Genomic DNA, 17,568 nt, shown 5'->3' with positions numbered 1-17,568 from the left:
CTATCCATCCTCCCGGCTGTCCCTGGCACAAACCACTCCTCGTCCCCCACCACGCCTTTCCTCTTCCCCTCCCCCTGGCTTCCCTGCCTCCTTCACCTTCCAGCTAAAATCCCACCTTCCACTGGAGACCTTTCCTAATCCCTCTTTATTCTAGCGTCTTCCCTCTGGGGATTACTTCCTACTTCTCCTGGGTAAATCCACGTTTGGTTTTGTGCACCTCCCTGTTCTAGTGTGCGCTCCCTGAGGGACGGGACGGCCTATGGGCTTTCTTTGGATACCCAGTGCCAGGTACACAGTAGGAGCTCAATAAATGCTCATTGGCTTCCATATAATCGGTTTCCTTGGTACCCCTGCGCATTTCCTTTCTGCATGTCACAACACGCTTCGGAGGGGGCTCTCGAGGCCTCACCAGAATGACCATCGGGACAGTGTCCTGCGTGACTACCGCTATTTACCATCTACACGGAGAGGAGGGACGAGGGCAGACTCACGAGCTGGTCCGAGGTGAGGCGCAGCGTCTTCTTGTAGCTGACGTTGGACATCAGAGCGTGGAGGCTGGCGCTGGACTGCTTGGCCGTGACGGAGTCCTCGTCACTGGAGGACGACTCATCCTTCATCCTGGAGGGGCACAGACACCCATGATGGTGGGAGCCCGGAGGCCTCCACCAGGCGGGGCCGGGGGAGTGAGGGTGGGGAGGAGTGAGACCACCTTCCCCCCCACCCCGCTTGTCTCTCTACAGACTGGCCCCCATCACTGCAAGAGAATTCTGTAACGGGGAGGGCGCTGACATTAAATAATGAATGGAAAGCTCTGTGGACTCAAGAGGTCAAGCGTCCTCCAGGGTCATCAAGACCAGCCCCCCACCCAAGGCAGCAAAGCGTTTTCTGGGCCTGAGCAAAAATCTGCCTCCCTGGACCCAGAACTAAGGGATCTCAGAGCTAGAAGGAGCCCTGAGGCCGCTGAAGACCTCCACCCCTGCACCTGACGGAGTGTGGAGGGGACAGGGAGGAAAGAAGGCCAGGAAGACCTGCATTCAAGTTCTGCCTTGGTCAGTCAACAGCAGCAGTAGCAACAACGCACACCCACCAGCACTGACACAGCTCGCTAAGGTTTCCCAAGCACTAGGGAAGTGTTTCACCTTGGTCATGCCCCGAGAGACAGGTGCGTTATCATCCTCATTTTACAGATGAGGAAACCAAGGCAGTCAGAGGGTCACAAAGGTCTCAAAGGCATGTGGGCTGAATCCAATAAGAGGGACACGAATGGGGACAGACGTTAATTGTCACACTTGGATCGAACGGGCCAACTTCCTAAGTACAAGGCAGGACAGAAATCTGTCTAAAGAGCCCACTGACCGGCTCACTGAACATCAAGCCCAACATGGGACATGGTCAGCCAACATTCACATCTTTCTTTAAGTCTGCAAAGTGTTTCATGGAATCCTTACAGCTCTGACAGGAGAGTGCTATGATCTCTTTATAGATTTTTTTTTTAACAGTTTACAAATGAGAAAACTGAGGCTGAGAGAAGGGATCTGTCCAGGGTCACACAGCTAGGAAACGGAAGAAGCAGGACGCGAACCCAGGCGGGTCCTCCCAACTCCATGTCCGGCATCCTCCCCGGCAAACCACGACGCAGCACAGAGCGCCAGAGTGGAAGGGACCTCTGGGACATCGAGGCCAACCCAGACTTGGACAAGCCTCCCCCATGAGGGGTCCGCCGTCCAGGGACAGGAGCTCGGTGCGCCAGCCCACTGCGGGCCAGCTCGCCCCAGCAGAACGTCGTCTCCTTGAGGGCAGGGGCTGTGAGTTGGTCTCCCTGGTGCAGAGCACACTGAGCGGTGCCTGGCATCGGTGCGTGGATGAACCCTAAGGACGACCCTCTGGGCCTGAAACAGTTCAAAGCCTGCTTGTCTGAGACGCTCGTCCCCACAGACCATCGATGGCCAAGTGCACGGGCCAGTCAGGAGGCCTCGGCTTCAGCCTCACCCAGCTGGAGGACGCTGATATTCTGGTGAAACACTTAGAAGCGGGAAGGAGAGCGGCGCTGGCGGCGGCAGACGGATGGGTGCCTCTCTCCCGGGACGCCAGAGCAAGCTGTCTGCTCCGGCCATCTGTTCTCCTGAATTCCTGTTTTTTCAGGCGAGGCCGCATGATGTCCTGTCAGTGACAGAACCCAGTGAGAGAAAACACAGACACGGGGGCTGATAAGCGGTGATGTGCAGCCGGCCGTCGGCTAAGGCAGAAGCCACGTGGCCCAGGCACACAGGGCCTTGGGAGTCTGAGGACCCAGGTTCAAATCCTGGCCACTTCCACATCTTTCAGCCACCTCACGTGCCCCCTCAAGGCCACAATCTCTTCAACTCTACAAGAGGGAGTTGATCTAGGTGACTCTGGAAAGGTCCCTTCCCAGTCTAAATTAGACCCCCTGGATCAAGTCCCAGCTCAACCAAGTCCTAGTTGTGTGACTTTAGGAAGGTCACTACCTCTCTCTGGGCCTCAATTGGATTAGACGATCTCTGAGGTCACTTTCCAGCACAACCATGACCCCATGTTTTGTAGGATCACAGTAGCTAAGTCTGTGCCCTTGCTCCGTGAAGAAACCACTTACTATAAACTTGGCAGCTTTCCCAACATCCAGGCGTCGTTCATGGTGTTCTGCACACAACAGGTGATTAATAAGTGTTTACTGGACTGAACGGTATCATTGCCCAGGGAGGAGTTGGACCAGAAGCCCTCTGAGGTGCCTTCCAGCCATAAGACCCCCTAAAGATCAATCAATAGATCGACAGGCATCCATTAAGCACCTACCATATACCGAGCAGGCACTGCCCTCAGGCAGAATCCTGCCATGTGGAAATCTCTGCGCTCAGACTCTCCGCCTGACAGTAGCTAAGTTTGAACTTGTCACAGTGCACATTTTAATGGCATTTTAATTTATTTGGATGGTGATGAGCTGTTTGTTCAATTATAGGACTTCAGGAGGTGTTCTGTCAGTCAAGCCAGGCAATTAGGGAAAGCCTCCAACACCTCTTTTAATCTGCTACATGAACCTGTCATTTCTTCAGAAGACGAGGAGCCAGGAGCAGCTGCATTAAGTACAAAGCTTTTAAATGCCCCCCTCCCCCTGCCCCTTTAATGAACAAACCGCTAATTCTTGACTCGTTTTCAAAATAACACCAATTCCAAATTCCTTCTGCTTTGTGGAGAGGAGCGGCTACCCAGATGACCCCAAATGGCAGACAGACAGAAAAGCCGTTGACCTTTGGAATGGCTTTTCCAAGAATCACAGGATCTCTGAGCTTGGAGGGAGCACTGGCTCTGATCCATCCTGGACCCAGCACCCCCATGACGGCAGCCTGCACAAGTAGCCATTCCCAAGGCCACCCGCACCATTCCCTCGTGCTACTCCTGACAGGTTCTCCCGACATGAAGCCAGACTTTGCCTCAGAGGCCAAGCAGGACAAGGGTCACGCCTCTTCCAGATGATAAGCATTGATTCAAACCCATGAAGACTGCTCTCACAGCCCATCGTGGCCTTCTCTTCTCACTGCACATCTTCCTCCTGCCACCGTGCATTACAGAAGGGCCTCCTCATCGCCCTCAGGCAGCATTACCCTCACTTCCAACACACATCGATGAACCTCAGTGGCCAAAGACACCAATATTGACCGGCGGGATCAAAACACACGCTCGAACTTCTCCGTCAACTTGGAGCGAACTCACTCTTCAGGCTTTTCTGCCTCCCTCCCCTCTCTTGGAGCCGCTCAGTTACCAAGTTCTGGTGATTCTACTTCCTGCAGAGTGGATAGGGCTGGATCCAGAGGTAGAAAGAGCTGTGCTCGAATCCTATCTCAGACGCTTTCTACCCGTGTGACTTCTCCAAATCTCAGCTTCCTCATCTGTAAAGTGGTGACAATGAGAGCACCTACCTCACGAGAGGTAATTCTGAAGATCCACTGACCCACCAGAAATTTGCCAAGCATCATGCTCCTCATCTCCCACTGCTGGACCTTTGTACTGACTGGAACCTCCTCCTTACTCACCTGTTTCTCGTAACCCCCAGCTCCTTTCAAGGCTCAGTACAAAGGCCACGTCCTACCTGAGGCCTTTATGGACCTTTACTGTCCCACCACCATCCCCACATGCAAAAACAACCTTTGCATTTATTGTGAGTGTATATATATCTGTATACATAACATAATTTATGTACACACATATGTGTATGTGTATGTGTGTGCTGCATTTATTTATCTGTACACCCTTATGTTGACTCCCCACCAAGAGAACATAAGCTCATCGAGGGCAGGGACTGTCTCCTTAGGTTTAGGTTTGTTGGCACATGGGAGATTAAAACATGTTTGTGGATTGACTGATTGATTCCTGCCCTACCTCCAGAGCTGGAGGCCAGGGATTGTTCCATTTTTTTCTCTTTGTATCCCCAGGGCTCAGCACATAGTAGGTACTTAATAAAGGTTCACTGAATTTAATTAAAATGAGGTCATATGTATAAAGCGCTATAGAAACACAAGTTTTTTTTCATTATTGGTATGCCCCCATCTGTCCCCTAACTATTCCCATTATGCCTGCCCCAACCCAAATGGGCATCACCACCCAACCTGATTACTCTGAGAGCACCCTACGAGGCTTCCTCCTCTCTCCTTCCCAACCCTTCCAGAATAATCATCTTTATAGAGAGATCTGCTTGCAGTTCTTCAAGGGCTCCCTGTGGCCTACCAAGTTAAGTTCAAATTCCCTTGCTTGGCACTCAAGGCCCTCTTCATTGGCGCCATCTTCTTTCTCTATTTCCTTTCTCCCTTTACACGCCAGTCAGATTGGATGACTCCTGGCTTGGTACCCCCCATCTCTGTGTCTGTAATCATTCTATTCCCTGCCCTGGCAATGGCCTCCCCAACCCATTTTATCAATTAAATTCTTGCCATTCTTTACACCTCAACTCAAATGCACCACCCCCACCCCCACCTCCAGGAAGCCTTCCATGATTCCTCTTTGGCCCTTACATAGAATTCTGTTTTACAACTTTCAAGTGCACTCATCAAATAATACTGTGTCTTATAGCTAAGTGGCATAGTGGATAGAGTGCCAGGCCTGAGTCAGGAAGACCTGAGTTCAAATCTGGTCTCTGACACTAGCTGTGTAACCCTGGACAAGTCACTTAACCTTTGTCTGCCTCAGTTTTCTCATCAGCAAAATGGAGATAATAATAGCACCTACCCGTCAAAGTTATTCTGTAAAGCACTTAGCACAGTGCCTGGCACTGTAGTGAATGCCATAGAAATGTTAGCTATTGTTATTGTTGTTGTCATAGCTCCCTGTACGAGCGCCACACCCTCCATTAGTCTCATAGACCAAGTCTCTTAGATTGCGTCGGCAACCCCAATTCCACCCCCACCCCACCCAGGGCTAAGTACAGCGCTCTATACATGGCAGGTGTTAAACAGATATATGGAGCAAATGGATAAATGAATGAATGAATCAATCAGTCAATCAATAGCAACTGATCCTCACCCTAATCCTGAGACAGACAGGCAAAGATTATTATATCCATTCCACAGTTAAAGAAAACGATGCCCCAAAAAGGAGAAAAATTGTTCAAAATCATATGACTACTAAGTGGTAACAGAAAAATACACAGCTGTGTGATGTTCCTTTGATGGACAGAAGAATTGGTCCCATGTCATTAGGGATGAAATCAGCTCACCGAAAAGGGCCACTGTCATTAATGTCTCAGTTGGGTAAGGTCTAACCTAACCACTGCTTTCTATCCCAAGTTAGTTCAGGTCATACCTGCTTCCAGCGTTTAGCTTGGATGGCTGCTCCCCAATAATGAGACCCTTTCCAGACAAGCATTGCTCTGGCTTGCTTTCCTAGAAGAGGGGTGACAAACAAGAGTGAAATTACATCAGACCAAAGGGGAGTTTGTCTATGCGAGAGAAGACAAAGAACAGGTGAACCTTCCATAAGAACACCAGGAGGTGTGAGGAACCTAATCCATGCTGCAAGAAAAATGCCCCACGGGTTTTCTTCCGAAAAAAAAAGGAGAAATCAAGGGGATTTCGAAACAAAGGACACCAACGAAAATTTATCTTTTTTAAAGAGTGTATCTGCCTATTCCGCCCCCCCATGAAAGTATCACAGGAATGGCCAAAGAATCTTAGGGCCATAGATATAAAGCTAGACAAGAGAGCCAAGGTTCCTGGGTCCAGGCCCCTCATTTTACAGATGAAGAAACTGAGGTCTACCCAAAAGAGATTAAGTAATGAGTGGTAGACTCTAACCCGTCTACATGGGCAGCAGGGCGGCACCGTAGATAGAGCGCTGGGCCTAGAATCGGAATTCAAATCCAGTCTCAGACACTTACTAGCTGTGCAACCCCGGGCAAGTCACTTCAGCTCTGTCTGCCTCAATTTCCTCATCTGTAAAATGGGGATAATAACACCACCTACCTCCCCAGGCCTGTTGTGAGGATTAAATGAGATGATAATTGTAAAGCACTCAGCACAGTGCCTGGCACATAGTAAAGTGTTATAAAAATGTTAGTTTTCATCATTATCATTATTTATTGTAAGGATCAAATGAAAAAGTAGCATTTAGCACAGTACCTGGCACATAGTAGGTGATTAATAAGTCTTTCCTTCCTTCCTTCCTTCCTTTGCAAAGGTCACAGGAAGTGGCACACAAAACCTTTCAGTGGATCCCATATATCCACCAGTGAAGATTGCAGCCCTTTCACACCTTTCTCTTTGCATAGGTCTTGCCCTTTTCTCTCTGTAAATCCTCAAGGGAGGACCCTGGAGGCCTCTGCCAGAGACCTGAAGTAGTGAGTGGACACCGGACCATCTGTTTCTTCTACCAGCCCACTATCCTTTTGAGCCAGCTGGGTGCTCACAGATGCCACAAACATCCCTTCTCACACTCAAGTCATCACCTCCTCGAACTGAGAAAAGGGCCATCAATAGGCGAGGCCTCTGTGCCCTCACCTCCCACTCACTTGGGACGCCTTGGCTTGACTGAAACTGCTCTCCCCAGGTTAGCAGCAATTCCCTCACGGCTCACGCCAATGCCCTCTTCTGGGTCCTCACCCTTCCCGGCCACCTGGGAGCTTGTGACCGTGTTGGCCAGGCCCTCTTCTTGGACACTCTCTTCCCTTGGCTCCTGGATGCTGCTTCTCTTCGTTCTCCGCCTACGTGTCTATGCCTCCATTGCGGGATCTCCATCCATCTCATTGGCTCCAAGCATTGGCCTTCCCCAAAGCCATTGCATTTTTTCCCCCTAAATCCATCTCTTCTCTCTGCCAAGTCTTCCATTTATGCCATCTCTCAAACAGGTCCCTTTCTCACCTCTCCCAGTCTCCTCCCTACTTCAAGCCTGCAGCCTATCACCCCTTGACTGGCTTATGTATCAGCCTCCTAAGGAGTCTGCAGGCTCCTGGCCTCTCTCCTCTCCATCTCCTCTCACTCACCTGTCAAGAGAAGTTTCCTCGTGATCCCGCTACTCAAAACCCTTCAGAGGCTCCCTACTGTCTGTCCTGGCCAACCTGCCTCCCACCGCCCTCTCTGGATGTATTTCTCCCCATCATGTTCTCACCCTGGGCTTTGGAATGGGCTGGCCTGCTTGCAGAGAACTCTTCTCCTCACCTCCACTTCTTACCATTTTTTCAGGCTCAGCTCTGGTGTTCCCTCCCAAAGCCAGCCTTTCCTGATCCCCCCTCCTTTACAAGGCTCTCTCCTCCCTGAAACTACCTTTATTTACTTATATATGTATACATGGACGACTCCCTACCAGTAGATCTATAGGGGGCAGACACAGTATTAAATTCCCAGTGACCAGCCCAGTGCCTTGTATATACTAAGTGCTTAATAAATGTTGTTGAGTGAGTGGAAGGTAGTGAGCACCCTGCCTCTAGAAGTCTTCAAGCAGAAGCTTTATGACGACTTGCCTAGGATACTGTAAGTGGGGCTGGACCAGAAGACCACACCAAATTGCATTTTACTGCCCATCTCACAGGAAGGACAGAAACCCATTTTGCATACTTTGGACCATAAAGAAATGGAAATTATTCAGTCAGTCAATCAATAAACATTTATTAAGTGCCTACTATGTGCCAGGCACCATGCTGAGTGCTGGAGATACAAAAAGAGGCAAAAGACAGTCCCTGCCCTCGAGGAGCTCACAGTCTAACGGGAGAAATTATTGTTCTTGGCTCTCTTCTGAAGACCCTTCACAGGCTCCAGCTGGCTCTGGATACTGCAAGGCTATGCCAGGGATGCCCAAGCTCTGGATTTTCAGCAAAGCATTGGAGAAAGATTCTCCTATCTTTATGGGAGTGGAGAGAAACAGACAGAAAAAGACAGAGTGACCGTGCACTTAGCATGGTGCCTGGCACATAGTAGGCACTTAGTAAATGCTTACTAACTGACTGACTAGAGACAGCAGTAAGAGACAAAGAGAGACAGATGTGGGCCAGCCCAAAACGAATGAATGACCATCTACAGTGAGAAATCATTAATGAGGCACTATTGGCATAGAAAGAGGTCTCTAATAGAACGCCACAGAGATCTGTCCTTTTCCCTGTGCTGTTGAATATTTTTCACCAGTGCCTCGGATAAAGGATCCTGGTGCAAATCTTATTTCAAATATCTACAAGCCATCTGACCCTCTCTCTGGGCCTCAACTTCTCAATCTGTAAAATAAGGGATTGGACTTGAAGACATCTAAGATCCCTTCTAAGGGCGGTTATTTGTGATCAAACACACTCTGCCAAAGGCAACAGCCTGGGGACAGAGGTCCAGAGTCCCCTCACCTGGGAGCCAACTGCAGATTTTCCAGGCTTGCTTACCTCTTTAACTGTGTTCCGTCCCCTCCACGAGAACCACCATCGTCCTCCCTTCCGGGGCATCTTGTCCCTCACGATGGACTCCACCGTGGCCTGTTGCAAATGGATGGAACATAAATAACAGAACCAAAAAGGAAGGACAGAGCATTCCATGCAAACCAAAAAAACATACAGGTGACATGATGGAAACCAAAGGAAGTAGGACGTACAGGCTGGGGGCTGTAAATCTTAGAAAAGCAAAGCTTAATGGTGTCCAGAATTATATGAAGGTAGCTTAAGCATGAATACTTAAGAAAATGTTAAAGGAAGGAACAAAAAAAAAAAAAGGAAAAAAAGGGGAAAGACCAATAAAGAAAATATTAGAAACCACCAGAAATTAGTAAGTGAGGCAGCATATAAATGAACGGTTAGATGTTTTCAGGATAAACCACCTGCTTGCAACAACTGGGTAGGTTAGTCAGTAAAAGCATCATTAGCCCAGTTTACAGAGGGAAAACCAAGACCCCGTGAAGGGAAGCCAAGTAAGTGCCCAAAACTTCACACTAACTAGTGTGAGAGCAGAGCAGGGACCAGAATCCCCACCCTCGGGCCCCACAGTGGAGGAGGCTCTTTTGATTGCAAACGTTCTTCTCAAAAAGACTTTGGACAAAATGAGATTCAGAGGAATTGGGCAGGAGGTATGGGAAGGAAATTGTTTCAAATGACACTAAGATGCCTGGATAGTATTTGTTCCTCTTCTAACAAAACTGCTCATTCTAATTTTGAATCTGAAACAGGGAGACATTCAATTTTAACATTACATGTTATACTCAACTCAGTTTAATTAAACTAGAAAGATTTAGTGAGACCCTGTTATGCCTGGTGCTCTGGCCCTGGAGAAAGGCAAAAAAGAAAACCGGCCCTGCCCTCAAGGAGTTTACAATCCGGCAGGCAGGTGATAGACTTAAGTAAGAACCAGCAATGATTAGAATCCATGAGAGAGTGACATAGTATGGCAAAAAGAGAAACAGGAGAGACTGAGGAAGAAGACACCACCTCAGGGGAACGGGGAGCTGAGGCAGCATCTAAGTCAGCAGGGAAGAAAGAGAATGATTCCAACAGGCAAACAAGAAAGGCGTTTATCCTGATGGGAATGAATTTCAATATATGATTAAATATTCATCCGTGATTTCCTAATTCCTTTCTAACAACCAAATATCTCTGTATAAACACCTGAAGGACATTCCCTCTACCCAGTAAGTATTCTTTAAATCTCTAGGGTTCTGGAGACCAATGCAGGAGGGAAATGTTAGCTTCACAGGCAAGTAAGGAGAGAGACGAGAGAGAAACAGAGAGAGGGAGAGAGGAAGAAGAAAGAGAGACAGAAGAAGAAAAAGAGAGAGAAGAGAGAAGAAGAGAGAAGAAAAAGAGAAGAAATAGAGGAGAGAAGAGAGAGAAGAAAAAGAGAGAAGAGAGAAGGAGAGAGAGTGCAGACATAGCAGAAACAGCGAAACAGAGTGGGGAGAGTGAGAAAGAAGGACAGAGAAACCGAGGGGGCGGGGGGAGAAGCTGACGGACAGAGGCAGAGAAAGAGAGAGACCAAACAGAATTTTTTTTTGACTCTACATGTGATTTCTGATCCCCTCCCCACACTGCTACCGGCTCCCTCCAACATGATGGTGTATTTTTTTCCTTTGGCTGTATGCTATATATGCTGTCTCCATCATAAAATGCAAGCACCTTGAGGGCAAGGGTGGTTTTGTCTCCCCAATACCTAGCACTCTGCCTGGTACACAGTGGGGGCTTAATAAATGCTTGTTGGATTAAAGTGAAGATTCAGCTCACTTGCTAGGCCCTATGGTAAGCCTTCCCAATCTTCTTAGCTGTTTCCACCCTCTCCCTCCTCATGTCATAACATATTTATTTTCCCAATCTATCAACTGACCTATATTTATTAAGCACCTACTATGTGCCAGCCACAGTGTTAACTCTTAGAATATAAAGGAAGAAATAGTGCCCGGCATTCTTTTTTTTTTTTTTTGGCTGGGCAATGGGGTTAAGTGACTCGCCCAGGGTCACACAGCTAGTAAGTGTCAAGTGTTTGGTCTGAGGCCGGATTTGAACTCAGGTCCTCCTGAATCCAGGGCAGGTGCTCTATCCATTGCGCCACCTAGCTGACCCGTGCCTTGCATTCTGATGGGACACACTACAACCCCATCTGCACACATATATAAATACAAGGTCGCTTTGGAGAGAGAGGCCCTGGCAGCTGGGAGTGGGGGCAGGCAGCGGGGCGGGGTGTGATCCCCAAGGGCTTCATGTCAGTGCTTGAGCTGTCTCTCGAAGAGAGGTGTTCTCCAGGGCAAAGGTGAGGAAGGAGGGCATTCCAGGCATGAGGGAGAGCCAGGGCAAAGGCATGATGGCAGGAGATTAGGGTCATGCATGGGGAAGAGAGAGAAAGGCAAAGGACGGGTGGAGAGCAGCGTCCACTGACTGGGTGCTTGTGAAGGGCCTTGAAAGCCAAGCAGGGGAGTTTCTGGGGAATCATTTCCATGTGGTAAGCCCACCTCCCCCCCAAAACACAAACTCCCCGAGGGCAGGGATGGCTCTGCCTCTGGGTTGGCTGTGCTCCCTGCTTGGCCCAGGAGCCACTGAATGACGGGGTGAGAGGATGGGAGCGGGGGGTGCCCCCAAGTCCCCAAACAGTCCTCCTGCAGCCTGAGGCGCCAGGGAGGAAAGGCTGGAGGCTTTGGGGGAAACAAACCAAAAGCTTGTCTGTGTCGGTGACTCAGGAAAGAAGCTCTGGAGCCCCCACGGCCCCCGCGGCCCCCGCCCCCAGCCACACTTGTTCCATGTTAAAGCTCACCTTTGGCAAAGGTTTCTGGAAGGCCTGCATGGCCAGGAGGAGGGGGGCTGCTGTGGTCCAATTGTAGTATCTGAGACAGAGGAAACGGGTGGTGGTGAGACCCCTAAATGCCAGGGCCCAACACCCCTCCCCCGGCTGGTGGGGGGGGCCTCACTCACCCCCCTTGCGCTAGTGCCTTACCCTTGAGACTGCCCCTTATTTATCCTGGAGAGGGGGAGGGGCGGGGAGGGGAGGGGATCCATGCCGATAAGATTGTCTTTCTTCCTGTTCTCAGTACTGGTTACTATTGTGTCTGGTACATAGGAGGCGCTTAATAAATCCTTCCTTCAGAGCACACAGTAGGTGCTTAATAAATGCTTGTGGTTTAATTGATGGACTGAGGCACTAAAGAGGCCAGGCTGGCTGGGGCCCCCACAGAGTGTTTCCAGAGGCGAGTGCTTCACGCAGCCTTGCCGAATGACTGCCTGAAGCTGCGTCAGCTCCGTCCCTGTGACCCTGGACATGACCACAGCCCCCTCAAGGGTGTCCAGTGACATTCTGAACAAGGGACAAAAGCAGCAAAAACGTGAACTGAAGCTTGATGCCTAAAGCACCTCCCTTCCTAGCCCATGCAGCTGGCCCAGAGAGGAAGAAGCTCTGGGGAGGGCGGGGGGTGGGGGGGTCCCCGTGCCCAGCATCAGGCCGCGGTCCTCAGCCCCTGACAGCTCTTGCTGGGGGCGCTGTCTCTGTAGCCCCAGCACTCAGCCCAGGCTAAGGGAGTGCAGCCGCCATCAGCGTGGGCCGTTCTGGGGCGTCACATCTGTGTCTGAGGCCGTCAGGCAGAGGGCAGAGAGCACCTACTATGTGCCATTCTCTGGGCTGGGATAACAAGACCAGAATGAAGCACTCCCTGCCCTCGAGGGCCTCAGAGTCCAACAGACCCCAGCTGGGTGACCCCGGGAAGGTCACCTCGAATCTGAGAGGCCGTCCGGGCCAGACCTCCTCAGCCACGGCCATCCTCCAAGGCGGGGGGTCTGGCCTGTCCACGGCAGGACACACACAAAGTCGCCTGACCTCCCTCAGAGCCTCCAGCTTCCCCGGGGAGGCCACAGAAGGGCTGCAATCTGCACCCACAGAAGGCTGGCCCACCCTGGGAACCCTGCCCAGTGCAGGAAGCAGGCTACGGACATAAAACCAAACTGCGGCGGGAGCTCTGGGGCGTCGCCTCCTCCACTACTCGGTCTCAGGGAGCCGTCCAGAACAATCACATGCCAGAGGCGAGATTGGCACCCGGATTCCTCCCGGCTCCAGGGCTGGCTCCCTCCCTACGGGGCCACCTTCCCAGCAGGTGAGTGTGAGCGCACACATGCACAGAGACACGCTTCTGTAAGCGCCCGTGGCTCGAGCTGGGGGCAGGGGCAGGGCAGGAACTCACTTGTTACCGATCTTCACCACCAAGTTGGGGTCATCGATGATGGCCGGGTTGTCCACAAACTGCTGATAGGACACCTCCTGTTCTAAAAACTCATCTGCAGCAGCCGCCGGTGGGGTGGGGAAGAAGGAAAGGCACGTTACTCACCCAGTTACCCCGATCTGCACGACGACATCCCCCTCGCTACAGAGCGTGGGGTTATGGGGGGAAAGACCCAGGTTCGAATCCCAGCTCTGCTTCTCACTGGCTCGATGTGCGGGGGTAGCCGTGTGCCTGGGGGCAGGGCAGTTCACCTCTGTTTGCCTCAGTTTCCTCATCTGTAAAATGGGGATAATCCCAGCACCTCCCTCCCAGGTTGCCGTGAAGCTCTTCACCCAGTGCCCACCACAAAGGGAGGCCATCCAGAGTCAGCGGTTATTACCATCTAGGAAATGGGGACTAATGACCAGAAGCAGCTCACCTCCCTCCCGGATCCCTGGTGAAGAAGAAAGTCCTTTGACAGCCTTCAAACACCACAGAAAAGCTAACCGTTACCATGAGCACAGCGGGGGGCTGGGGACGCCCCTCAGTCCTCGGGCTGCCTGCAGGGTCACCACTGAGCCCTGAATGGGGTCCGGAGGTCACCGAACCCAACCCCCTCCTTTCAGAGGTGAGGCCCAGAGACACTATTTGAACCCAGCTCCTCGGACACCAGGGTCAGTCCTCTACACACTAGACTTGGCTGCTTTAAAGAGACAGTGAGTCCAAATCTCTCACTTTATAGAGGTGGAGAAACTGAGGCAGAGAGAGATGAACCAACTCGGTCACAGTCACACAGCTAGGAAGTAACAGCACCAACCGGGATACGAACCCAGAACCAAGCCGGCACCAGCTCCAGCGGCCTCGGCACTGCGGGACGGCCCCGGGCGATCTCCAAGGTCGTCCCCAGGGTCAGTGTCCGCACAAGCACGGGGTGGTATGCTCGCTCGCTCTGTCTCTGTCTGTCTCTCTCTCTGTCTCTACCTATCTATCTATCTCTCCTCTCTTCTCTCTCTCTATCTCTGTGTCTCTCTTTCTGTCTCTGTCTCGCTCCCCCATCTCTGTCTCTGTCTCTCTTTCTCTCTGTCTCTCACTCTACCTGTTTGTCTCTGTCTCTCTCTCTGTCTCTGTTTGTCTCTCTCTTCCCCCTCCATCTCTCTGTCTTTTTCTCTCTCTGTCTCTCACTCTACCTCTGTCTCTCTCTGTCTCTGTCTCTCTCTCTCTCTGTGTCTCAGTCTGCCCTGTGTCAAACACACACACACACTCACTCGCTCTCGCTCTCGCTCTCTTATAAAACTAACGGGGACCTCAATGGTGACCTCCTATCTGAAAAATGGCCCCCCAATACCCTGAGAGCGACCCCTGGCCCTGACTTGAAACCTCTGAGCAGTCTGTCCCAATTTTGGGGGGCGGGATGTTCGCCCTAACCAGGAGCACCTCGGGGCCCCCCCTCCACAGCACGCCTTGCCAGGCTGGGCGGATCCAGCTCGGGCGGCCGCAGCTCCTGCCGGCAGCCACCAGAGAGCGCCCTCGACTCAAAAACCAGGCCCAGCCGGTCCCTGCCAGGCTCACCCGTGGTGATTTCCTTGCTGTCGCTGAGTCCCCCGCAGAGTGAGATGGCTATGGAGGGCAGGTCCCTGGGGCCGTCCGAGGTGCTCTCCACGCCGCTGTCCACGCCCGAGCTGCCCACCGACTGAGGGGACTGGCTGGCCGAGCGGGGCGCGCCCTCGCTGCCGCTTTTGGCCACGCCACCGCCGTCACCGCTAAGAGGGACAGGAAAGGCGGAGAGGAGCCGTGAGCATCGTCCGGCCCCTGCAGAGCCCAGGACTCGGAAGAGCAGCGGGCATCACCACCCTGGGGGAGGACGCCCTACGCCTCCAGCTCCCGGAGCCTAAGGCTACCGGTCCTGGACGAGTCCCACGTCTCAGACAGCCTCAGTCTCCCCATCTGTAAAATGGAGACCAACAATCCAAACAGATTTGGGATCCAGAACTATTTTCCATGGGGATTTTCCAGGAGAATGGGTATTTAAGTGGGAATCAGAGGCTCTGGGTTCAAATCCTGGCTTTGCTACTTAAAAGCAGCATGGACTCCATGTTATCTGTATGACTTTGGGCACGCCCCATCACCTCTCCGGGTCTCACCATCCTCAGTTTAAGATGAGGGGCTTGAACTTAGCACTGACGTCCACTCCACACCTAGGCTAACGATCCGTGACGCCTTTATTTTAAATCCTGTACGCTGATGCAGAAAAAAACTGGGGGGTGGGAGAGAAGACTCACCCGCTCACTGCTGGGGGGGGCGGGGCTGCGGGGGGGGGGGGGGGTGTTCCCTTGTCACCCAGAAAGCCGCCAGCCCCTCCCCCATCCTCAGCCCGGGGCAAAACCCCTGAGGTCCCAACTTACTTTTTGGGGAAATAAAGGGCAGCGACCTCAGGGTCCATATCAGGCAGATCGTCCAGGTAGACGCCATCCGCTCCCAGGTGCCTGTTCCTCTTGTCTGAAAACACAAGGGAAATGCCAGGCCGGGGCGGGGGCTCCCACGAGGCTGGGGGAGCTCCCACGAGGCCGGGGGGGGATCCCACGAGGCCAGGGGGGGCTCCCAAGAGGCCGGGGGGGCTCCTACAAAGTCAAAGGCTTTCTCAATGCTCCTCGGCCCAGGCCCCGCTCTCCTGCCGCCGGGGGCTCTCCCTGGCCATCTCCCGTGCCTGCGATGTCCTCCCTCTCTGGGCCTGTTCACACAGTTGTTTGAATGCTGTCTCCCCCATGTTTCTGCCTTTCTTTCTAACCTCAGCACTTAGCCCTTTGCCTGGCACATAGTAGGCGCTCATAGTAGGTGCGTGTTGACTAAGACACGTAGAACCTGAGAACCACAGAATGTCCGAATCAGCAGGGACCTTACAGAGCATCAAATGCCAACCCTGGGAGGAAGCGCTGACCGTGAGACTCGGTCTGACCCCAGCATCCGGGGTCACCTCTCTCAGGTCCCTGGCACAGTATAACTGACACTTGTTCTGGGTTCAGATCCCTCCCCTGGCATAGGCTCATGGCTTCAGAGCTGGAAGGGCCCTGAGAGGTCGAGCCCCACCCCCTCATTTTACAGCTGGGGAAACTGAGGCTCGGCGATTTGCCCAAGGTCACACAGGCAGACTTTAAGAAAGAATTCGAACCCAGGTCCCCCTGAGTCCAAAGCCAGTCCTCTATCCTCTATGCCAGAGGTCAGCAAACCGTAGCCTAAGAGTTCAAATCCCGCCTGCAGCCCCCTTCTGTAGGCGACCTAACAACAGTTGTCATGTTTTAAAATATGATAAAAGTTTATTTAAAAACGTAAACCCCATCACTAGCTCATAGCCCTAGAGCGTGCTAACTCAGTGCCACACTGGCTTCCCAAGTCCCTTAGTTCCTCTGAGCCTCAGTTTCTTTCTTTGTAAAATGGGGAGGGGGGATCCAGCCTCTGCGTTCCCTCCAGGTGTCTGATCCCAGTGCACCCTCGCTGGGCCTCAGTTTCTCCATCTGTAAAAGGAAGGTGTTCACTGGCACACTGGCGTGTCACGGGCCGTGCCAGTTCCCGGGCCAAGCTGAGAAGGGGTTGTGTGAGCCATGCCAGAAGCCACGGATCTGGTGCTGGACCCTGCCAAGGTGGTGTGGAAGGGCTGGGGAGCCAGCAGGTGGGCGCTGGGGCGGGGACGGGCGCTGCTCTCTGCCTGACAGAGGGAGCTCCCCCATCAGGTGTTTTCAAGGTGGGGGTGAGGGACCAATCTGGGAGTGCGCCGTACTCCCCCACAGAATGTAGGCTTCCTGAGGCCAGGACAGCTTGGGGTTCTGCCCTCACACAGGAGAAGCTCTTAGGATCAAAGATCCATAGATGTAGAGGTCATCTCAGGCACCGGGGGCACGGCAGCGAGAAAGCCCAATCCTGCCTCACTAGTGCTGTGACCCTGGACAAGTCAACCCATCTCTCTCTTTCCCATCTGCAAAATGGGCATAACGACTCCCAGAGTTGTCTCAAAGTCAAATGGGTTAGCACATGCGAAGCGCTTTGTAAACGTTATAGCGCCAGCCATTATTATTGCCACAGTGACCATACACAGGGATCTGATGGGAGACAGTTGGGAGAAGACCCGTCCCAACAAGATTGTGGTTCTGGGGTCAGAGGACCCGGGTTCAAATCCCACCCTCATGGCTGAAGACATGTGACCATGGGCAAGTCGTGTCCCTACCCCGGGCCTCAGCTTCCTCAACGACTGAGTCCCCTGCCCCGGATCCAGGAATGTGCCCTCCCAGGAAGCGGCACCAAGGGACCGCAGGGTGCACACCGGCAAAGGTCCGCTCTGGCCGGGAGCCAGATACGCCCCCAAAGGAGAAAGGGACAGTGAGGCCCTCCTCCGCCTCCAGGCAGCCTTCCTGCTGCCCACTTCCCATTTGCCAGCTGCAGAGA

The 17,568-nt window shown here is 52.4% G+C and overlaps 1 protein-coding gene across 1 annotated transcript in view; it reads right to left on the bottom strand.

Annotated features, from left to right (window-relative positions):
• The window catches only part of LPIN1 (lipin 1), a 71,786-nt gene that overhangs the window by 17,088 nt on the left and 37,130 nt on the right, over positions 1–17,568 (bottom strand). The window contains exons 8-14 of the mRNA XM_027855624.1: positions 15,537–15,630; positions 14,704–14,894; positions 13,117–13,210; positions 11,703–11,772; positions 8,861–8,950; positions 5,809–5,888; positions 492–618 (exon numbers count right to left, since the gene is read on the bottom strand). Coding sequence (XP_027711425.1) covers positions 492–618; positions 5,809–5,888; positions 8,861–8,950; positions 11,703–11,772; positions 13,117–13,210; positions 14,704–14,894; positions 15,537–15,630 — 746 coding nt within the window. The remainder of the gene's footprint in view (positions 1–491; positions 619–5,808; positions 5,889–8,860; positions 8,951–11,702; positions 11,773–13,116; positions 13,211–14,703; positions 14,895–15,536; positions 15,631–17,568) is intronic.

This window comes from Vombatus ursinus, unplaced genomic scaffold, assembly GCF_900497805.2.
Source record: "Vombatus ursinus unplaced genomic scaffold, bare-nosed wombat genome assembly UNPS02010980.1, whole genome shotgun sequence".
NCBI lineage: Eukaryota > Metazoa > Chordata > Mammalia > Diprotodontia > Vombatidae > Vombatus > Vombatus ursinus.
Note: the sequence above shows the minus strand (reverse complement) of the source record. Positions and strands in the feature narration are given on the sequence as shown.